This window comes from Aethalodelphis obliquidens, unplaced genomic scaffold (assembly GCF_003676395.1).
Source record: "Aethalodelphis obliquidens isolate GAN/ISIS:26980383/991018 unplaced genomic scaffold, ASM367639v1 scaffold81, whole genome shotgun sequence".
Classification (NCBI taxonomy): domain Eukaryota; kingdom Metazoa; phylum Chordata; class Mammalia; order Artiodactyla; family Delphinidae; genus Aethalodelphis; species Aethalodelphis obliquidens.
The window spans coordinates 3960344-3984463 of record NW_020838025.1 but is presented as its reverse complement, the minus strand read 5'-3'; the positions used below and the strand labels follow the sequence as shown (position 1 = coordinate 3984463).

At 42.2% G+C, this 24120-nt stretch overlaps 1 protein-coding gene across 2 annotated transcripts in view; it reads right to left on the bottom strand.

The window, feature by feature from the left end:
• Window positions 1-11457, bottom strand: part of CLRN1 (clarin 1) — a 38909-nt gene extending 27452 nt beyond the window's left edge. The window contains exon 1 of one of the 2 annotated variants that reach the window (XM_027092837.1): window positions 11163-11457. In XM_027092837.1, the coding sequence (XP_026948638.1) occupies window positions 11163-11415 (253 nt within the window). In that variant the 5' untranslated portion in view covers window positions 11416-11457. The remainder of the gene's footprint in view (window positions 1-11162) is intronic. The other variant, XM_027092836.1, reaches the window with a different exon arrangement.
• Between the last annotated feature and the right edge of the window lie 12663 nt (window positions 11458-24120).

Here is a 24120-nt window from a genome sequence, read left to right as displayed (position 1 = left end):
GCGGCACGTGGGATCTTCCCGGACCGGGGCATGAACCTGCGTCCCCTGCATTGGCAGGCGGACTCTCAACCACGGCGCCACCAGGGAAGCCCCAAGGACCTCCCTTCTTAAAGGAGGACCACTCCATCAGGACTGCTTTAGCAAAGGTCCCCCATGATCGTCTATAAGAGTCCCCGGGCTATCTTCGTTGTCCCGCACGCGATGCCTCTGTGGTGGTCAGGACTGTTGACCATCGCTTCCTGGTGGAAGGTTGCTCCTCCCACGGTTCCCCCTCAGCCAGTTCCCTCCCAGCTCACTGATCATCCCCTCTCAGTCTCCTTCTCGAGTCTCTCCTCTTCTACCCGGAAATATTGGTCCTTTCCAGAACACATCTTCTTTTGCCTTCTCATTCGATTCCCCTCTCTGGGAAGCCTCCTCTTCAGCTGTAGCTCCACCTGCCACCTCCAATCTGCCAATTCCCGGCACTGTGCCTCCGCCGCAGCCTCGCTCATGACCTCCAGATCTGCGTAACTGATGGATGTCTCTTGTTGCTGGCCCATAAGTGAACCTCATTAAACATGACACAAAGTAACTTCATCTTCTCTCTGAATGTTCCCCTTCTGTATTTAGCTTGCTGGATGGTCACAGCCGTCCCTCCAGAGGAAATCTGGGGTTCATCCTCTGTCACCAAGTCCTGTTGATTTGTTTTTGGTTTTTTTTTTTTGAGGTACGCGGGCCTCTCACCGTTGTGGCTTCTCCCGTTGCAGAGCACAGGCTCCGGACGCGCAGGCTCAGCGGCCATGGCTCACGGGCCCAGCCGCTCCGCGGCATGTGGGATCTTCCCGGACCGGGGCACGAACCCATGTGCCCTGCATCGGCAGGCGGACCCCCAACCACTGCAGTCCTGTTGATTTTTCTTCTGATTATCTTGGAAATATTTGCTCCCCTTTCCAGCCCTCTGACAGTGCTTTGGTTTGGACCTCCAGATCTTGGAGGAGCCTTCTGACTATCCTCCCCACTTCTCTTTTGGTCTTCCAATCCATCTTCTGTCCTGACACATACCTGCTAAACATCCTTAAAGGGTCTCCCAATGCCCACAGGATAAAGCTAACTGCTTCCGTTCCGCGAAGTCCCTCACGTCCTGGTCCCTGCTCCCTCTCCAGCCTTACCTTCCTCTTCCACCTGTCTCTCAGGCACCCTCTGCACTCTGGCCACAGCAGGCTCTTCATACCTTGGCCCATGCTGTTCCTTTGCTCAGATTGGCCTCTTCAATGCCAGTTAGTGAAATCTAACTCTAATCCTTCCTTTCCTCTGATTTCTCTGTGCCTTGGCCTGACAGAGAGTAATTCTCCTTCTTTGAGCTTTCTGAACAACAACATTCATGGTGATGGTAAAGGGTGCTATTCCCCCATCCATAGTTCTGGTTCTTCCCCATTCTGTTCTCATGATAGGATTGCACGTTTTGGCCCCTTTGGAGGCCCCATGTAACAACCTTGGCCAAGAAAATATAAGTGGAAGTGGCATGTGGCTGCATCCTGAAACACACCTATAGCTAATCTCTGACGAATACGTACTGTGAGCAAGAAATCAATCTTTGTTGGTTTTTTTTTTTTTTTTTTGGGCGCACTGCGCAGCTTGTGGGATCTCAGTTCCCCAACCAGGGATTGAACCCGGGCCATGGCAGTGAAAGCCTGGAATCCTAACCACTAGGCCACCAGGGAACTCCCATTCTTTGTTGATTTAGACCTATAACATTTGGGCGTGTTTGTTATTAAAACACAACCTAGCCCTTCTTGACTGAGGAACCTGTACAGCTCTTATAAGTGGTCAGTTATTTAAAAACACTTCTGCTAGATTCTTAGTTGTTTCTCTTATTGCCTGTGTGTCCTCAGAGTCTAGAAGAACACTTGAGCACATAAGCACCAATGATCTTTTTGTGGGGGGTGAGAGGAATGAGGGCACATATACTCTAACTTACAAAGAATTTGTGTTTTACATGTGAGGTTACACTGTTTTCAGTAGATCATTGGAAAGTAATAAGATAAAAAAAAACTGTTTTTACTAACTGCTAAGTATGTTCTTTTATTACTTGCCATTAATCCATGTTTTATTTGATTGCTATAAATGTATGGCTTTCATTTCACTTGCCTTAAAATTTATTTTATTTCTATCTCCTGGGTTCTTCTGTTATATTTTATCCTGAAACTTTGTTCTCTTTTTATCTCTTACTGATTCCAGTCTAGCAGTCGTATCTTTCATCCTGCAATTCTTAAAACAGGAATCAGTAAACCCGGTCTACACCTATGTTTAGGCACTAACCAAGACTATGAGATGGTTAGAATATCATGCATGACCAAAGCAAGAAGGGCGGGGAGCTGGTGGGAAGAGAAAAATAGCCAGGCATTAACCAAAGGACAAAATGGCAGGTCTGGAAAAGCACAGCTTTTGGAATTAGGAAAGTCTGAGATTAATCTGTTTTTTCCATTTACTGCTCATGGGGGCCTCTGCTACCTCAGCTCCCTTACCTGTAAACGTGGGTGGTAACAGAAATAAGTCACAGAATTTTTGAGAGACACAGTGACATCGTTTATGTGGGAGCTCTTTGTAAATTGTACGTAATCACTTAAATATTTTTTAACGTGACAAGAATGGCCGAAGAGTTGTAGTTCCACCAGGAGCGGTGGATGTAAGAACTCAGTGCGGTGAGTGCTGGCATTTTCAAGTCTCAGCCTTGATCACTGGGAGGGAAAGGAGTTGTTTGGCCCACAGGTGGGGTCATATCTGTACATTAGGACCTAAGATCCTCCCAGAGGAGCCCTTAGATTACATGGAAGTCAGGCAAACTATCTTGTAGCTCAGAGTTTTGTTTTGTTTTTTTTTTCTGACCTGGTGGGTGACTATTGCTGTCCGTAATCCAAGAGCTTTGGGTTTAGAGTTAATCACTGATCTGCTCCCTGTCACACACTCCCCTCAGTGTCTGAGCTACTGTCCCCATTCTCGCTTCTGTTTCCCTTGTGCACTTGCGTGCACATTCTCTGTAATGGTTTTCTAAAATGATGCTTGGGCTGATGACACACCTCCAAAGAGGGCTCCTGACTCTTAGAAGGAGCAGAGCCCTTCCACAGGAGACACGCAGGTGGAGGCCAAGACGTTCGCTTTATTTCTGATACAGTGCTGAGGAATGTGGTTTAGATCGTCCGCCCAGTTCCGCTGAGTTAGGAGCCTCTCCCCCACTCTCAGCCAGCCACAGGCTGGCCAGGGGAAGAGCAGTCTCCGGTAACTGGTGGGCAGATTTGGAAAGAGGGGAAGCCTTTGAAGCCGCTGGGGCTGGGAGCCAAGTATGCTCAGTTGCTTACTGCAAACCCATCAATCAGATCTCTCATTCCCTCCGAGGCCAGGTGGGTGTGGATGAAGCGTGAGACCCTTCACAGAAACATGCAGCTAAAGGAATGGAAGGCAAGCATCCCAACTCAAATGTGACCAGAAAACCTCCCAGCTGTGTGGAAACAATACTAAATACTGCTTCTCCTCACTGCCCTCATTCTGGTGACCTGCCCAGCCCTAACACTGAGGGCTTCTGACTCTTGGCCTCACCTGATTCTACCTGTTTTGCCGTCATCCACCGCAAGAGTTCTCAACCGTGGCTACACATTAGAATCACTTGGGGAGCTTCTAAACCATCCGGTGCTCAGGTCTCACCTCCAGAGATCCTGATTCAATTGGTCTGGGGTGGAGCCTTGGCGTCAGTAGTTTTCAAGACTCCCTGGGTGATTCTAAATCACAGCCAGGGTTACAGACCACTGATCTAATGGTTTAGGTCGCATTGACCCTATTTGTCTTCATCTGGCTAGATGTAAACTGCAGGTAACGCCATCTGTGAAGCTCTCAGAATGAAAGCAGCCCCTCTGATAATGATGTTAGCAATGGTACCGCCACTTCTTCCCAGATTAAAGCCGTGATGGTAGCTTCAGAGGTCCTGTTTTTCTTCTCAACTTGTCCTTCACATAAAAGGTAGGTTTCAAAAAGAAGTTGTATTTGGCCCCTTGGTGCTCAGCTATTCATTTTCTTGAAAGGGAATAAGGAGGAAGATTTCTTTTCTTCTTACAGAAATGCTCTTGATCTGACTTTCCCCTCAGCCCATCTGCCGCTAGTCATTATGAAAATCCAGTAAAAGACATTCCCTGACATAAACTCAATGCATTCATCTCCCTTAATATCACCCCTAGTCGCACACCCAGGTATTGAGCCAGGCTTCTGATGGCTACGTGGTCGGGGAGAATGAAATCCATGACCCCAGCACTTAAAAGGAGGAGACATGATGATATGATAGAAGCATTTAAAATACAGTTTTCTTGGTACCGCGCCTGAATTTCTCTCAGCTGAACTGTATCTACCTGACTCCAGCCTATTGGAAGCAGCCCCATGAGTGAGTCTTAATCACCCACAGTGGCTGAGGGACAGCAGATGCTTTGGTGCATCTGTGTCTCTGATAACAGAACCCACTTAACTGCTCTGAATCCACGGGGTATGATTATATTGGGGTAATAACTCCCAAGAATGGCTTTGCCACAGTTATAACATGCTGAGAGGGAGCGGAATACGAATCCTGCATGCATTCGTCTGCCAGGTACAGTCAGCTATTCGTCAGTGCTATCATACCTGTAATAAGAGAGCATCACACCACAACCAGTCTGCGTGTTCAGCTGCATGACTAGACGAAAGGCACATTTGTCATTGTTTAATTTAGATGAGTTTTGTTTTTAAAAGCAATATGCCGTTAGCTTTATGAAAACCCTGATAGAGTTCAGAGATTAAAATGAGTTTTTATTTTTCATCTTTTGAAAAAAGAGATCTGGATTTATACTCATTCTATCCCATCTATCCCACTGATTCCTCATTAAAAAAGTATCAGTTTTTTGTAGTGAATCAAATGTACCTGCTTTTTGTTTTGTTTTTTTTTTCCATCCCTGCCTCTGTTTTGAAACTGTTCATGTCACCTCAGGAAGGAGCCTGCCATTTTCGTCATTGCTGTGGTGAAATATTTATTGTAGTCCAAGTAGCTAACTTTGAAGATCGTACCGTGTAGATTTTCGTTGGCAGAGATTTTAACTCAGCTAACCGCATGTGCGGTCAGATATCTCTGCCTTCAACGTAAACTATCAACGTCAAGGTGATATACTTACGTAACCCATGTGACCTGCTCAACCTAGATTCTTAAACAGGCTTGGCTTGACAGTTTTACTTTCCAAAGGTCAAAGATTGGGACTGAGATATCAGGGCCACTGAAATGTGAAATAAAGAGGAAATGAATGAATTCAAATCTTAAGGCCAAGTACCATCACCTGGTCATATGAGAACTAGCTCTTGTGAAGCACCAACATAATTGTTTCTCATCTTTGAGGGTTTTTTTTTTAATTGAAGTATAGTTGACTTACAATATTTTATTAATTTCATGTGTACAACATAGTAATTTGATCTTTTTATAGATTATACTGCAAAGTTATAAAATATTGACTATATTTCCTGTGTTGTATATCCTTATAACTATTTATTTTATAACTGGGAATTTGTACCCCTTCATCCCCTTCCCCTACTTTGCCTGCCCCACCCAACTCCCGTCTGCTAACCACTAGTTTGTTCTCTGTATCTGTAGGTCTGTTTCTGTTTTGTTATGTTTGTATTTTGTAATTCACTGCATATAATTGAAAACACACAGTATTTGTCTTTCTCTGTGTGACATTTTACTAAGTATAACACCCTCCAGTTTGATCCACATTGTCACAAGTGGCAAGATTTCATTCTTTTTATGGCTGAGTAATATTCCATTGTATATATAAAACGTATCTTTTTTATCCATTCATCTGTTGATGGATACTTTGTTTCTATATCTTGACTGTTATAAATGGTGCTGCTATGAACATAGGGATGTGTATATCTTTTTGAATTAGTGTTTTTGCTTTCTTGGATAAATATCTCGGTGTGGAATTGCTGGATCGTGTGGTAGTCCTATTTTTAATCTTTTGAGGAACCTCCGTAGTATACTGGGTAGTGGGTATACCAATTTACATTCCCACCAACAGTGCACAAAGGTTCCTTTTTCTCCACACCCTCACCAACCCAACATAATATTTTAAATAGGTGGTGAAACTGAGTCCTACTCTTGCATTTTCCTCCACTCTTTGCATCCTTTTTTGTGTATTGTAAGGAGACAGAATGTGGCAGAGGAATGAGCAGATCAAGAATTTCAATCCTAGGTCTGCTACCTACTAGGTCTGTGTCTTTGGGAAGGTTTTGTGATATCTCTGAGTTTCCAGTTTCTATATTTGTTCAAGAGAAGTAGTATCATAACATCTCCCACGTAAGGGTTGGAGTTCATATCTGCAAAATGCCTGGCACCCGTGAGACACCCAATAATCGGGCAGCTGAAATTAGTATTTTTTTCTTTTGGATTGTCTGAAAGTCCTTGGGGACGATGAGTCACCCTCAGAGACCAAAAGAGAAGGCAGAGCAGCAAATTGTGAGGACAATTTAGGAGTCATCCTCCAACAGGTAAAGTTCACACTCCAGGGTTAAGTTCTGGAAGTTCCACTGAGGACCTGCCACATAGAGCCTCAGAAGCAGCCCCGTCACGTCAGCCTCTCCTTCATCTCTCAGGAAAGCCCAGGTCAATGGCTTTACTGGCTGTTAGAGTGGAGGGTAATTTAAAGGGAAGGAAGGTGTGTGTATGTGTGTGTGTGTGTGTACACATATATGCAAAATTACAATTGTCAAAGAAGGCTGATTTTGTGGATTATTTTTCTGGTCAGGATATTAGAGGTAGTTGTTAGGGAGGAGAGAGAAATAAACGTTCTTGTCCTGTACTAGCCAAGGAAAGCCAGAAGTTCCTTTTCTCAAAAACACCTTTTCCATATTTCTCGCTAATTTGAGGATAATTTCTGCTTAAGTTCTGCCTTTGGGTAAAGAATGCCTGTGGGGTGTTAAATATGCTGGTCACTCCTCATTTCTTGCCATTACCAGTTCATGAAATCAGATTCAGGAAAGAGGAGTTTTTCAGTGAGAATGGAAGAGGAGTTTCTAGGAAAAATGAAAGAAAAAAACGGAAGCAGGTAGGGCAGCCTCTCCCCGCCTTTTGATTTTCTCCTTTTTTTGCTTTCTCAATAATTCTCTCTTAATTACTTGAGTGTTTATGGCTGTTCCTGCTCTTTGGAACCCACTAACCCATTTCCTTAGAATTCCAGAATTCCCCATTTTTCATTTTCTCCTTCTTTAACCTGCAGTTTTCTACACAAAAAGTAAAAGGTTATGACGGGGGAAAAAAAAAAGAAGCATTCACTTTGATAATGAAATTCATCTGGGTCCTAATAAATGGTAGGTATCTCAGAATACTTCACTTTAAAAATCAGGAGCTTTGAAAATGAAAGAGCAAAGGCACACAAAACTCACCACTTCTAATGATGGTGGCTAAAATCTGTCAGTGGGGGTTTCAAGCAACTGAAGCTAGAAGAGTCATGCAAATTTAAAGCTGGAAGGGCCTTGTCTAGAACAGCCAGCCCCTTGTTATACAGATCATAGAGTGTTTGAACTGGAAGAGACATTAGAAATAGCCTAGTTTCACCTCCCATTTTGTAGATGCAAGAACTGAAAACCAACGAAGTGAAATAATTTGCTGGAAGTCTAACCTCCAGCGAGTGGCAAATTGCATCGCAAATTGCTTAAACATTTACTAAGTACCCCTTTGTGACAGACGTCATGCTAGGTCCTGGTTTGAGGGAGAAACGGGATGGTTTGAGGGATACACATCCCCTTGCCTTCTTGGGGCTCCGGTTCTCCTTGCAGTGAAACACACATCCTCAAACACTTTTAGTACAAGGTGATTTGAAATAACAGAGTGAACATTAAGGTCTGGAAAGGATATAACTGTGAGAATTTCGCTTTCCCCTTCATGCTAGTGTTTCCTAAACATTACGATCTGTATTCCCCCCAATGGGAGGAATACAACATCACTATTAGCTGGACTGTTTCAATGGGTGAGTGAGACTAGACAGTAGCCCCTCCCCCACACCCCGAGCTAAAAGGCCAGAGGGGCCCTGCATGCTGGGTGACACAGTACAGGTGGCTTCCTTGCCCCCCTCCCTCCCACCAGGTAGTCTTCCTCAAACTCAATAGGTGTCCCTCCTACCTGCGCTGTGCCTGCTTCCACACAGGCGGTGCACTAAGAAAGAGGGGAGAGATAGGCATTGTTACTAGAAGGAGGTACATCAAAGACCTTTGCAGCTCTGCCATGTGTAGGTAGGGTGATGGGAGAGATGCAAGTTGATCACCTGGAACAGGTGGGAACAGCAGGAGACAGGAGTCACACCTGCAGGGGACCATGGAGACAGAGTGCCAACTCTCAGTGTTGGTCAAGAGACCCTGAATCCCAACTATTCTACGCCAAAATATGTTTGAGAAGCCACCTGCTTGCTCACCGAAGTAGTTTCAACATTCCCTCTGCGGTCTGGGTCATATGCCTCATTTGGTCAAGAAACTCTGCTTCTCTAAAACGTGAAGTCAGCTAAATTTCTTCTAAGCTTTTTCCAAATTTTCCATCATAAGGTCCAAGATGCTTTAGAAAGTATGACTCAAGTTGCAAGCTGTGATACGTGATTGGTTAAATTTTATTTTTCACATGTCAAAAAAAAATATTCCATATGTTTTCCCCAGCTCATTGAACTGTCTTGGCAATGAAGAGATCAGCGTATCTAGGAATGATTGACACCATATGATTCTTGGGTATCATATTTTGATGACGCTCTACACTGTTTCAAACCACAACAGAAACACACCCACACACCCTGCACTCAAAAACCAGTACTTTTTGTCTTGATGACTACATTTAGAGTTGAAACATCATCATTAAAATTTTACGGGTGACATATCAGGAAAAACTAAGCTGACCAAGTTGTGTTGCCTAGAAAGAAAAACAGTCCTTCATTATAATGAATGAAATTGTGTGCTAGGTAGGAAGGCTAGTGACCTCTAGAAGATGAATCACTGACCCATAAATGGATGAGAATCAGCCAGAGTAAACGAGGCAGAAGTTTTCCCAGCATAATTGTGCATGCTGGCAGGGAAGATGTTTGTTATAATTAAAAGAGATAGAATGGTCAATAGGGAACATTTAATAGGAACAAATATGACAACATCACCTAACTGTTTTTCTGGTCCATTCTTCATCCTCACGTTGTACCATACATCTGGGTTTTAAGAGTGACACATACGTTGCACATAAAAATAACACACATCAACTTGTACAGCAGAACCAAGCAAAAATTCATTTAGAATAAGGACACTGTCAATGCCCAATTTATTCAGGGTAAACCTCCAACTAAATCTGCACCGTCCAGTGCAAGATTTTCTTCACTAGGCTGGGGGAAATGTTAACAGTATCATGGGGACTAATGCAATCCTGTGAGATAGGCTAGGGTACTGTGTAAACCCCACCAGCTCTGTGAGTCTTCACAGAAGGCAAAGGGGCACCTGATTAGAACAGCTTCCTTACAGACAGGGCCGGCGTGGGACACAGCCATAAAAAATCCTTCATTGAACCAGAGAGGACTGTGACCCTGTGAGGATTACATGAGACAAGATATGCATAGCACTTACTGTGAAGTAAGTGTTTAGAAGACATATTGTTTTGGAACATGTCCTGTGCTATGAGTAAAGCTTATCTTCATTTCACCGTACAAAATGCAGAAGCTCCAGAAAAATCCCCTGTAGGCTCCCTGCTTTTGTCTAAGTTCATTTGTGAGAAGCTTTACTCACACTTTAGCTGCCAATGACTCATGGTTAAATCGGTTCACTCATCTTTTTTCCTTTTTTGTTTTTTAATACAGTTGCAAATCACGTGACATTCTGCTTTGTTCTTTTCACCCCCCTAAGGGAAGCTAAGCAACTCTAAGAGCCCCATTACCTTAATGAACTAAAGCCATGCAGTGAAAAGGGTGGGTATCCACTTCATCAAATCTAGTAGATGATAATTTCTTGAAAAGCTGAAGACTAATTCTTGGGGATTTTCTGGAGCCCTATGCAAATTCATATCGCTTAACAGCCTATGTGAGTTGAAGGTTGGTGTCCAATGACTGCTAAGAAATTGTCAGGAATGTTGCAGAAATATAAATAGGCCAGCACTGAAATTTAATTAGACACTGCATACGTTAATAATAAATTCAATTAATTTAGCCTTCTACCTATGCTAGAAAAAAAATACCCAGGCAACATAATAATTCATTTTAAATGCCTCACTTGGTAACCTCCTTTCCTGAAGAGTGATTTATGCAGTAATTTCCTGGCTGTGTCTTCATAAGATTGTTCCAAACCAGCCCTTTTGAAATAATAATTTCTGAATGTGCACTAGGAGAGATATAACAAATGACTTTTTATTAATTTTCATTTAATGAGTTGCCTATTCACATGGTAATTTTTTAAAAATTCTCTTCTTAAGATAAACAGGTTGTAAATACTACAGGTAACACTTCCATTTCACAAATATCGCGACAGGAAAATCTGTCTCACATTCTGTACGTGATTCGAAGGTTAATCAGTGGCAAATTTTCTATCCTAAACAGGCTTCTAATTCTTTCTCAGTTAGCACAGCATATCATTTTAAATTTCTATAGTCAAATGATCCAAATTGGGTAAGAAAAAAAAAAAAAGAATATTTTTCAACAGCAAAGCTCCTAGGAGGGAAAATAAGGGTGTAGACAGGAAACAAAGTTCTGTGCAAGGGGGAAAAGCAGCTAGAGTTGGTTAAGGAGCCCATGACACTGGTTCTTTTTTAAAGAACAAAATCAAGATCATCTCTTACAGCTTTCCTGTTGCACAAGTTCCTCCCTTTTAAAAACGGAGCCCATAATTTCTTACATAAATATTAATATTTAAGAATTTTAATTGCTTGTCTTTTCAAAAAGTTTAATTCCCTGGCAACTCATGAACTCTAAATTGTCATAAGAAAAATAGCAAGAATGAAATAATAAAAACTAGGAAGAAGAAACTGTCCAGAAGAGACCTGGGTATTTCAAGTAGTTCATACCTGTTTAAAACATCCTGCAATAGACAGGGCCAGGCTCTTAAAAATAATTCCTTGCAACACTTGGAAGAGTTTGCCTAAAGTATTAAATAATTCAAATGCAATAGTTACTTACATGAGAACCGAAAGGGCCTTGCTCCCAGCCCGCATTGCCTCACGCCCTCTCCATGGAAAAGCCCGTACTGCATCTCGCCCATGAACTTGTCCAGCTCCTGCCCCGAGGCATTGACGAGCAGAGCCCCAGTTTTGCAGAAGAAGGTGGCTTTGATCCACAAAGGTGTCCCCAGGGCTGCCACAGCTCCGAGGGCACACACAAAGCTTAACATCCCAGCCATGCAAAAAATGACTTTCTTCTGTTGGCTTGGCATGATGAGAAATGGCTCTTGTGAGGGTGAGGTTCAAAAACCAGACCTTTGTGACCGATGAGAAGTGACTGCCCCTTTGACTGCATTTATTATGGAAGGTGAACAGACAGAACCCCGCTGAAAAGGCAACTTCACCATCGATGGTGTTTCTCACCAGGTTAAATGTCAGAATGCCAGGAAGAAGGTGGCTTCATCACGCTTACTTGTTTTTTTTCTCCTTTTCTGCTGCCGCTTCTAATTTGAAATCTTTGGACTAAGAATCTGTAAAATAAAACTCTTTCAAACTGCCTTCAAGTAGCTCCTCTTGTGTCCCTTGGTAACAGAGGTCTAAGATAACAGATGGAGTCCTCCGTGTAACTTGATGAATGCCTCCCCTCTCCTCTGCCTTTTGTCTGATTGGGTGAGTTGAAACTTTCAGAAACGGGCTTGGCTCCTATGGTAAATTTTCAGCAACTTGAGAAGTTCATTTATTGATGTGTTTTTATTTTTGTTTTTGCTTTTGGTGGGGAGAGAAGAGGAGTGTCATTAGAGGTAGGAAGAATACACACACACACACACACACACACACACACACACACACACACATATTGGCAATTAATTGATTTTGGAAAATGTTCATTGTAGCAGGATAAAATAATGGACTGAAGGGGATTCTGTATGGATCTGAAGCACCGTAGACCAGCCACCCGGGCTCCTAACTCCTTTTCTCCCAGATCAGTGATTTAGAACCAGTGTGTCAATAGAGAGTTTGATTCAGTTTTTTCCTGGCACACAAAAATATGGAGAGGCAGGTGCAAATATCTAGATTTCTAAATGTTTTCCTTTAGAACATTTGGCTGCTTTGGGACAATGGCAAGGGAATGTGGTTCTGGATCTGAGAAACACAAGAATCTGGAAAGAAGACGAAGGCATTGTCATGGAAATAATGGATTGTAGTCAGATGGAAGGCACTGAGAATTCATCACTGACAAGCACAGGTCCCAGCAGAGGTAACTGGTCAGAGAGACAAGAGACCAAGGTGTGAGCAATACTAAATAGCAAAGTGAGTTTGGTTAAATTGTCGAGATCTGAAAACTAAAGTTCAGAATTCAGTGACAGCTTTTTAACCGCATTTCCAGTGAGATTCCTCTTTCTGCAAACAGATATAGTACTTGTTTGTGTGTGTGTGTGTGTGTGTGTGTTTAATGAATGTCTATTTATGCCACGTTATTGTGCTAGGCTCTGACCTACAAACTGAACTTTTAGTAAGAACTTATTACATCTGGCACCTTGCTAAGTATTTTATCTAAATTATCTAATTCTCACGATTAGTGTATAAAGTGATGAGGAAGAAGATCACGATGATATCCCCATTTCACAGATAAGGAAACTGAGGCTCAGAACAAGCAAACAACTTGCCCAAGAGAGTAGTGGAACTGGATTCAAATCCAGGCTTCCTGAGCTTTATTTGCTATTCGTAGCAGCCCTTGACCTTGAAGAGATGGCCGGCTCTTCAGTTTGGGTTGGGTTGGGCTGGGAGTAACGGCAGGGTAGCCCATCATCTGTTATACATCTTGGGTGCCTGGAAAACACAGACATCTGCAAATAGAACTTTCCCAGTTGGTCAGAAGCACCTGTTGACGCTAGCTTCCAGTCTCTTGATGCACTTTTAAGCATGGCAGCTTAGAAGAAATCAATCTGTGAAGATTCCACACCACTGGCAGCATAAATGAGTCTTAGGTTAGTAGCTCTTTGAGGGGGACTTTAAGGTATACTCTTGGACTTCTTGGCACGGCGACCCTCTTTTAGTAGTTGCCAGAGGCTGTCTTGTTGGAGATAGACAACTAAGTATAGAACCAATTCAATCATTCCAATGTCCCTTCAGGGGAGGAGGGGGGAACATAAACCATGGCCACAGGACAGGGCACACACAAGATTCCGAAGAGTCACTCAAAATTAGGTTTACAATATAAGTAAGCCTATTTATTTCATGTAACTTGACACACAGAATAAACAACTCACTTGGCTTCCCAATGAATTCTCTACTGGATTTAGAATAATTGCCATGATTGTCTACTAGCAAAACAAGGGGGCACCAGTGCCCCTAGTAAGCCGTTATGTGAGGGTCCATATGCCACACCCATTCCAGAAACTTTAAGATGTCTAAGGAGAGCTAAGTTAATTAAATCAACATATTCTGTAATTGGAGGAGACAGAACATGTCCAAACCTAGAAGCAGAAATCACCTACAACTTAATCAATACAATGAATACCTCTACAGAAGGACACGATAAGAGAGGGGTAGTTAGCGTAGGATGTTGGTTTCATGAACAAAACCCTGTCAAATGTACCTAAAGCTGTCCAAGAAGAAAAGCCCTTCTATGTGTGTGGACAGCAGTTAGATCACGTCAGTTCTTAAGTTTGCATCAGTCTATAGCGAAGTTTTCCCTGATCTGTAGAAACATGAGAAAAATAAATACAGCGTAGTGAGTTCACCTTTCATTCTGAAATTTGTCTTTCCTAATTTTTGTTAAGATTTCCTTTCTTTAATGGAATAATAGTCGTTGAGTTTTTAACATCTTACCTGGCAAGCTAAAAAATTGACAAAACTATATCTGTTCCCTGTTAAAAAAAAAACTACTCGTCTATGACATACAAATTACGGATCCCCGTGTGGAAACAAGGAGGCCTAAAACCTCCTGCAAAGAGGCAAAACCTCTTTGCCCTAAGCCAGTGGTTCTCAGCTGCTCATTGGAATCACTTGAGGAGATTTTTAAAAACTGCTGATGTCTGGGTTCTAATCCCTGAAATTCAGATTTGTTTGATATTCGAGTATGGCCTTCATGGCGAATCACACCAGGTAATTGCACTGTGCAGTCCAGGTTCGAAGCCAGGGTTCAGACCCCATTCTAAACGGCTGCCTTTTGATGACTGACTGGGCTTTGCAGATATCTCAGCGGTGGAATGTATCAGGCATGGCCATCTGGTCACTTGAGAGAAAGTTTCTCATTATAAATTAATAAACTGGCACAACCACTTACAGCTCAGACTTTCCTGAATTCTGTTCAGCACCAAGAGCATCATCTTGTCGAATTGTCCTGATGAGGTCAAGTTTCAGCCTATCCAAGATGAAAGACCAGGTCGTGGATCATAGCTTTACCCCAAGTCACCACACGAGCGTTAGCGGTGATGTCTCGCGGTTGTGAAGGGCCCGCCTCGGGTCCTCCGCCTGTCTCCCCTCCTCTCTGTGCAGCTCCCTTTCAAACTTCAATATCAACCACCCACAAGCTGCATAGTAGTGTGTGTGATCCACCCTCTGAGAATGATATAATAGAACCTGGCAGTCATCATGCCTGACAGCCTTCTTTTGAAATTTCATCTTAAGTGTCTTGAATGACAGTGATGACACCATTTTCCTTGCAGCCTCTCCGAGAACGTGAGTCATTAATGTCAGCAAGTTTTCACCAAGTATTCTTTACTTCTCTCAATCTTAATAGCAATACATTTGGTGACATAAGAAAAGGGAACTAAGTCTTTCCACCCTCCCCAGTGACCCCTTTCCGGTGCTGGATGATGATATAATTCCCCAGTGTGGCTGGAAACAATATCAAGAAAGGAGTACAACCGCAGTCGATGTTTTTACTTCCAATATAGTATTTGTGTCTCTTCTCACGCTAATTTGGCTTCAATGGTTTTTCCTTATGGTCATTCAAAAAAAAAAAAAAAAAAGGCTCCAATCCAAAGGCATAGAGATTCTCACCTGATTTGCCCCCTGAAAGTAAGAGGTAGCACGGCATGGTGGGGTGTGGAGAGAGAGCTGGGGAGAAAGATGTGCTCCAGGGTCTGGCTCCAGGTCCCTCACTAAATTAAGAATTCTTTAATTTCTCTGGCATTTGTTTTAGTCATTTATGAAAAGAGTGGTCTTGGCTATATGTATAGCAATTCTCAAATTATTTTCAACTGGAGAAACCGTTTCCTCAACTGAGCTCTTGGGTGTAATAAGAGATAAAAATCGAGCTTTTATATTGGGAGAGGTGGGGACCCAGGAGCTTTGTCACTGGGCACCCCCCTCGCTCCTTATTCCCTAAGACCCCCCCATCCCAACCCTAAAGTGTGATAAGCATGGACCACACGATCGTTCAATTCCCTTCTAACGACAAAACATTTTTCTCACAAGTTATAGTATTAAAATGTGTCCATTTGCTAGATTATTTCTCTCTCTTTATCTGCCGTACTAACCTGTTATGTGTCATAGAACATTGCACGGCTGAGAAACACCGGATGGTTGATTATTCCAATTATTATTTGTTAGATTATTTGGTGAGCCTTTCTGGGTTTTGTCTGATTTGTCACAAGTAAGAGTGATTTCGATTTTCTTCCAAATGGATCATTATACTCCAAGGCGTCTCTCAGAGAGATTCAGCAAGGGTTTATCCAGCTTCCTATTCTGAGACAAGAGGCCTTTGTGAATCTATCCCCTTTTTCTCATCTTTAAAGCAAAATCTGGCAAATTTGATTGACGTTCCTCGACTAATTCAAGTTGCCGGGGATCCTGAAGTAGCATTGTCATTCTCTAATGACTGTAAGGGGAAAAGAAACCACTCCACAGAAAGAGCTGATTGATTTATTAGGGGGAAAATTACCGCATGTGCTAGACCTTGATGAGAGCTCATATTCGTAGAGCTAATTGCTTGAACTAGAGGATTAAAAGGGTTGAGGGAAGGGAAGAAAAAGAAAACAAAGTTCTCTCAGAATACAGATGAAGCCTCTGTGGATTTGGACTGGAGGGAGAATTCAGTGTGGGATTTTCAGGGTTGGTGACGACTGTGGGATAAGTATAAGAGTTGGGCTTCTTATACAGAACAGCCAGAGAGCCGGGAGTGGAGGAAGATTGCTGCCTGTGTCAGATAAGATGTGTGATACCCCTGATATTTCTGGGTTTCTTGTTGGTATCTCATTACAAGGATAGGTTGATTCGTAAACCTCAACCGAGCAGGATGCCCAAGCTATTACAGAAGGAAGACGCAGTCTGAGGTACCTCCTTTAATAAGAATAGATGAACCAGTTTCCAGTACAGGGAAATAGTAATAATTTTCCTCGTTGATATAACCCAGGGTAGGTGTGTTGAGATGGTAAACTTTGGAGTAGTTTGAATCTGTCATTACCAGCTATTATTATTGTATAAATGTTTTCTTTTGTGTGGGTGTGTGACACTTAAAATCCTGACAGTTTCCTTGATGATTTGCATCAAAATAATATTAACAAAATATTAACAAAAATGTAATACATAGTGGGGCTTACTCTGTTTCAGCTGTTATTCTACGTATTAACTCATTTCTTTTCAGACACACTGGGGCAATTATTAGATTTCCTACCCCTTCTCTGGTTAAGATGTTCCAAGTAGTAGGATAGCTTAATTTTCAGTCAGGCAGATCACAAAGTCTCCTAAAATATTCTCAACTTGGAGAATTGAATGATAGTACAATTAGGTGGATTTATATCTTGTCAAATCTGTAGAAACAAGGAGTGTTGACTTATGGAGCTGTGCTAGCTAGAGAGAGATTTAGACTAACTCTAAATTTTATTTTTGTTGTTGTTGTATATTTTATTTCTACATTTGTTATAAACTCCATAATACACTATTATTTATATTATTTTGCTTAAAGCAAAATTAATAAACGTGGCTTATTAAAAATGAGTGATTTTTAATATTTTCTACATATTTACCATATTCTTTTTAAATATATTTATTTTTTATTGAAGTATAGTTGATTAACAATGTTGTGTTAATTCTAAACTTAAGACATTTAAAATTTTTTTAATTTTATATTGGAGTAGAGTTGATTACCAATGCTGTGTTAGTTTCAGGTGTGCAGCAAAGCGATTCAGCTATACATATACACGCGTCTACACTTTTTCAAATTCTTTTCCTATTTAGGTTATTACAGAGTATTGAGCAGAGTTCCCTGTACTATACAGTAGGTCCTTTTAAATATAGCAGTGTGTACATAGACATACATTTTTATGAGTGACTTCCTTAAAAACATAGACTAGTCTCTCATTCAAAATGTTAGCTTCATATCAAACCTTTACCTGAGTACTGACTATGGGCAGAGAGGGCTAAAAGTAGTAGATGGCCAAATGGAGACTCGATATTGTCTTAAGAGTTTCTAAGGATGGGACCAAAGCAACAAGATATCTTCAGGTTTGAAAACGTTAATTGCCTGGGGAAATCTGGGTTGACAGGGCTTCACGGGAAAAGACAATTAACCAGACAATGATACCCGCAGAGCCAACAGCGTGAAATGACTACTGCAGGTGCTACTGCAGTGTAACACGTGTGCCTTTGGGGTGTCTGCCCGGCCCCCAGCACTTCCTTTGAGAAATTCCTTCAATACACACAGATATCAACTCTGTGGCTACCACATTTGTACTGTGTGACCCACCCTTTCTCGCCTACATTGATTAGGAATAGACATCTGGATCACTCAGAGTCCGTCTCCTGGAAATTTGGAGGTGAATTGAGAGGCACAAGGTCAAAGCTTTGGAGGCCAGTCTGCAGAAAGAAGGAAGCAGTCTTGCCCCACAAAGAGGGCCTTGAAGTGTCCTCTACTGCTCTAGCTGATTGCTCCGTTTTTCTGCCAGCTGTCACCCTTCTTCCCAGAAGTCAAATGTAAGTCTCCCCTGCCCAAGTTTTCTTAAGTCTTTTATCTGTTTGTTTGTTTTCCTGAGAAGCACAGATTTCAGCTCTTCCCACCAAGTCTGGTACTTGGTTTGTTGCACCAGGTGGAACTGGCTGGGAGGGTCACCTGAGTGAAGGGTGTGTGGTATCAACCTTGGACCCCATGTGCAGTGCATGAAGGCCCTGTGTCCCGCCCTGCCTTAGCTCATGGGAACTTTTGCTCAGGCTGGTCTTAGTTGGTCCCTCCTTCATCAAGCAGGAGCATTTCCCTCTCATACTGTCCCTACCCCCATAGATGTCCAGGACCCCCCGCTCCAATCCTGGAGGAACCACAAGAGTCCTGGGTTGCTGACCTTCCTGGGATTAACTTTATGGAGAAGAACAGAAGGGCGCAGGTAGGGCTGAACTGAGTCCTGGGCACACACAAGCAACCCTGCTGCGGCTCTGTAGCTGGCAGTGTGCTGGCTGCCCTTCAGCGTGGGGCCTCACTAGCTGGTCCTGAGACGGATTGTATAACAGTGCAGTTAGGGTCAGCCGGAGAAAGACAAATATCATATGCTATCACTTATATGTGGAATCTAAAAAAATGATACAATGAACTTATTTACAAAACAGAAATAGGCTCACAGACATAGAAAACAAACTTACCAGAGGGGATGGGGGATAAACTAGGAGTATGGGGTTAACATATATACACTACCGTATATAAATAGATAAACAACAAAGACCTACTGTATAGCACAGGGAACTCTACTCAATATCTTGTAATAACCTATCATGGAAAAGAATCTGAAAAAGAGTACAAACATATGTATGCGTGTGTGTACACACATCTATATCTATATATCTGAATCACTTGGCTGTACACATGAAACTAACACAACATTGTAAATTAACTGTACTTAAATTTTAAAAATGGTTACTAAAAAAACCCCCCAAAACAGTGCAGTTAGGTATGGCGATCTGGGACTTGACCTGCACGCCCAGCCCTAGCTCAAACTCAGTTTCCCTCTACACTCTCTGCTGAATACTGGGTCCCTTCCTCTTCTTTGCCTTCCCAGATTGTAATATCCTTTAGCAAATCTGCAAGCAACAAGGCATGCCCTACTCAGATCTGATCTTTTCCGCCCACCCTCAGGGCGGATCACACCTGAATTAATCTTCACATATCTTTCCTTCTACCATAACCATTCTCTCCCCGCCTCTCCACCCCTCTCTTCCTCAGCTTAATTAGAAAAATAAATACTTTGTTCACTCGTGAGAAGATCTTGCCCAAGTGCATATTTATTCACCTTTGTAAAACAATACTGTCCTCTTGGATGGTAAAACATAAGCTAGTCACTAGGACATCAAAGTGTTAAAACTGAACAGTTTAAACCTGGTGGCCAAGATAGCTTCATTAAGCTCTTGTGAAGCAAGGCAAAACTTCTAGGTTAAGAGGCCCTTACCAGGAAATTCAGATCGAAATGGACATGAGATCTTTATTAATTATCTGACTTCTCTGTGCATAGTCCTTATATGAAAAAATAATAAAAGCAAATTGTAGACAAAGCAACCTAGAAGGCTACAGATGCCTTATCTTTAAAGGCTCTTTCCAAGATGAGCACCCATGGTTGGATAAAGGGGTGGTGAGTGCTGGGAAACCCAAGCTGGTCTGGGAAGAGCCTATGGAATTACCATACTTAGGAGCCAAAACTCTTTGACTCGTCATGTGCTGAAAATGACCAGCTAGTCAGATCAGACATGACGCTGTGTCTTTAAATGATGTCAAAGCCCTGGGCACTGAGCCGTGGGCACTACAGAGAATAGATATAAATTCAGTGAACCTGGGAGGCTTATGAAAGAGAGCCACACTTCACTCTGTGTCTTCACTTCTGTTGGAATGAAAGCTACGCTAGCCAATGACGTTTTCATATCAATGATGACACAAGAAATGTTTTATCATTATGAAGAAGATTCCTTTAACAAAGATATTTTAAAAGGAGAACCATATCCTATTAAAAATTAATTAGAAATGTATGATAGGTCTAAATATGAGGCCTAAAATCTAAAGCTTCTAGGACAAAATCTTTGTAACCTTAAGTTAGGTAAAGATTTCTTAGACAAAATAATATGAACCATAAAATTAAAAAATTGATACAAGTGTCTACTCTTTGAAAGACACTGTAAAAAAAGTGAAAAGGTAAGTCACAGAATGGGAGAAAATATATGAAAAATATGTACGTGATAAAGGACTCATATATAGAATATATAAAGAACTCTCGACAATAGGAAAATAAACATCCTAAGGAAAGAAAGCGGGAAAAATTTTTTAACAGACATTTCACCAAAGAAGAGATGTGAGTGGCAAATGAGCCCTTGAAAAGATGCTGCATATCATTGGTCAAAATAAAACCACAATGGGATACTATAATCCACTTATAAAATGATTAAAACAAGATAAAATAAAACATACACACAAAAAAAACCAACAAAAAACCTGACAACACCAAGTCCTGGCAAAGATTCAGAGCAAATGGAACTCTAATGCATGTTGGTGCAAAGGCAAAATGGCACAGCCACTTGGGGAAAAAGTTTAGAAGTTCCTTGAAAAATTAAACAGACACTTTCAGTATGACTCAGTAATCTACTCTAGATATTTACCAAAGAGAAACGGAAGCATATGGCCACATAAAAACCTGTACTCAAATGTTTATAGTGGTTTAATTCATAATTGCCCCCAAATGGAAACAACCTAAATGTCCACCAACTGTGAACGGATAAACTGTGGTACATCTAAGCAATGAAACACCACTCAGGATCAAAGAGAAACAAACTACCGACACACACACCAAAATGGATAAATCTCAAATGTTTTTTGCCAAGTGAAAGAAGTCAGACTCAATTGTATGATTTCACTTATACGATGTCTGGAAAGGGCAAAACTATTGGGACAACAATTACACCAGTGATTGTCAGAATCTGGGGCTGGCAGGTATCGACTATTAAGAGGCAGAAGGGAAATTTGGGTGATGACTGTGGTGGGGTTACATACCTGAAAACTCTTGTCAACATTTCTAGAACTGCATACCTAATTCTCCTTTAGAGGGAGAATTCTACTATGTTGAAATTATATCCCCCAAAAGGGAAAAAAAAGAAAATATCTTGAAATGCCACCACTCGACATATAGCTCTCCGTATATTTCCTGCAAGAAGTTAAACATGGGACATCCCTGGTGGCGCAGTGGTTAAGAATCCGCCTGCCAATGCAGGGTACACGGGTTCGAGCCCTGGTCCAGGAAAATCCCACATGCCACGGAGCAACTTAAGCCCCTGGGCCACAACTACTGAGCCTGCGCTCTAGAGCCCACAAGCCACAACTACTGAGCCCAAGAGCCACAACTACTGAAGCCCGCGTGCCTAGAGCTCATGCTCTGCAACAAGAGAAGCCACCGCAGTGAGAAGCCCACGCACGGCAATGAAGAGTAGCCCCCGCTCGCCACAACTAGAGAGGAAGTCCGTGCACAGCAATGAAGACCCAATGCAGCCTAAATTAATTAATTAATTAATTAATTTTTTAAAAAGTTAAACATAAATTAACCTTTTTCTTAGAACAGGAAAACAGGATATATTCGTCAACTCAATATTTTGTTTAACAGGAAGCATTGCTTCTAAAGGAATTATAATTCAAGAAATACTTCTTTCAAAATTTGTTCTATAAACCTTCAAGGTGTTTTAGAAGTGGCATAGTCAGGAGACCTGGGTTCAACTAAAGGTCTTGACACTATCTTATCCAATGACCATGGACAAGTAATTTTCCTCTTTGGCTTTTATTTTTTCCTACTTCACACTAGTAAATTTGACATGATTCATAGTTCTCAACCCTTTTTTCTGCCTATGCAGAAGCAGCAGATAAAATCCACTGTCATTGGGGGGAGTTTTCATCACAGATAGTGGTTTCCAACAGGTTAGGGGAAGCAGCCAAGGGAGAAAATAACCCTCAAGGGGTCATTTTAGTATCTTTGGGGGGTGATGAGGCATTTAAAAAAATATTTAATTAATTAATTTATTTAGGCTGTGCTGGGTCTTAGTTGCGTCACGTGGGATCTTTAGTTGCGGCATGCAGACGCTTAGTTGCGGCATGCATGAGGAATCTAGTTCCCCGACCAGGGATCGAACCCAGGCCCCCTGCATTGGGAGCTCAGAGTCTTACCCACTGGACCACCAGGGATGTCCCGGTAATGAGACATTTTAAAAGCTCTCACACCTCTGAACTTGTTGAGGGAGTCACCCTCTACTTGTTTGAAAATTTATTATATTAAATAATCCCCATGAAGCCTTTTAGTTCATTCTGGGATTTGGCTGAGAGCATAATGTGGGTAAAACAGTGTCTACCTAACACTGACTTGAGGCTGCACAGAAGTTCATCTTTCTGTGACGATTCAGAAGACGCACATACCCTGCAGTGTCCCGGGATCATCACCACGGTCACTTGGACCATCAGCTCCCCCCAAGCAGAGCAGAGAGTACAGATGGTACAGAGCACTAGGCTGAAACTGTGCTGACCCTATGACACTCTGCAAGTTCTATTTTAAATAAATCGATTTGGGTTTATTTGTCATGTGTTTCTTTTTCATAGAAATAGAAGGAAGGGGAAAAAAATCCAGTTATTTGTCTTTTCTGCTTGCTTGTATTATGGGGGGATAGAAGAGGGAGCAAGGAATTCCAAGAGTAAGGATGTGAGCCAGGTGTCCCCCCAGAACTCTGAGACGTGAACCATCAGATGATAATGATTGGAAGAATCATTTAACAAAACCAAAACAGAACGCTTCCTCCCCACTCCCTAATCCTGATCCTTTCCCATACTGTTAATGGCATCCCTGTCTCCCCTCAGCTCAGGTCAAACCCCAGAGTTGTTCTTGATTTTTGCCACCATCTTCTACTCTGCAACATTCAATCTATCAGTACATTCTTCCATCTCCGTCTCCAAATTATATCCTGATACTGACTGGGTGTTGTTATCATGCTCGTCTTAGTCACCATTGGCTCTGGCCTGGGCTCTTGCAATTACCTCTTAGGTTCTCTCCCTTGTACAATTTATTCTCAATTTGGCCAACACAATGATTCTTTATAAATGTAAATCAGATCCCATCACACACCTGATGGATGCTTTGTGGTGACATCCCATCTCACTCGTAATATAATCTGGACTCTACTGGGACCTACAAGCTCCTCTGGGCTCCAGCCCATCTACCCCATGAAATCTCTTCTTACCACTCTTTCCCGCTCTCCTTGGGCTCAGCACCTGTCTGCTTTCTCGTCCTGGGACAGTCAGTGCTGTGTGGGCCCCAGGGACTTTGCTCTTGTCCTTCCCTGTGCTGGGAATGATTATCCCCTAGACCTCCCAATAGCTGGTCCCATCTTTCCATTGCAGATCTCAGCCCAAACATTGCCTTCTCAGAAGGTCTTTCCTGGATCACCCTCCTTGAAAGCACCCCTTGGCCAACCACTCTGTCCCATTGCTCTCTTTTATTTTCTTCATATTGCCACCTAAAATTGTATTATATAATTTGTTTGTTGGTCAACTTGACTATTGTCTGTTTCTCCCATTAAAATAAGATTTCCATGAGGACAGGGAAATTTTCTTGTTCTCCACTATGTCTCCAGGGCATGGAACACATATCTTCTGACACAGGGAGGACCCGAAATAAATACCATTAACTGAATAAATGGGTGCATGTGTAGGCAGAATGTTTCTCCAGATCAGAAGCGGGAAGGACAAGCAAAATCTGACAATAATAGCCTGTCTAAAATCTTTGCAGAGTAAATTGTATTAGCATGTCTAAAGAGAAAAATGAGCCAATCAGGGACTTCCCTGGTGGCATAGTGGTTAAGAATCCGCCTGCCAATGCAGGGGACACAGGTTCAAGCCCTGGTCCAGGAAGATCCCACATGCTGCAGAGCAGCTAAGCCCGTGAGCCACAACTATTGACACTGTGCTCTAGAGCACGTGAGCCACAACTACTGAGCCAGCATGCCACAACTACTGAAGCCTGTGTACCTAGACC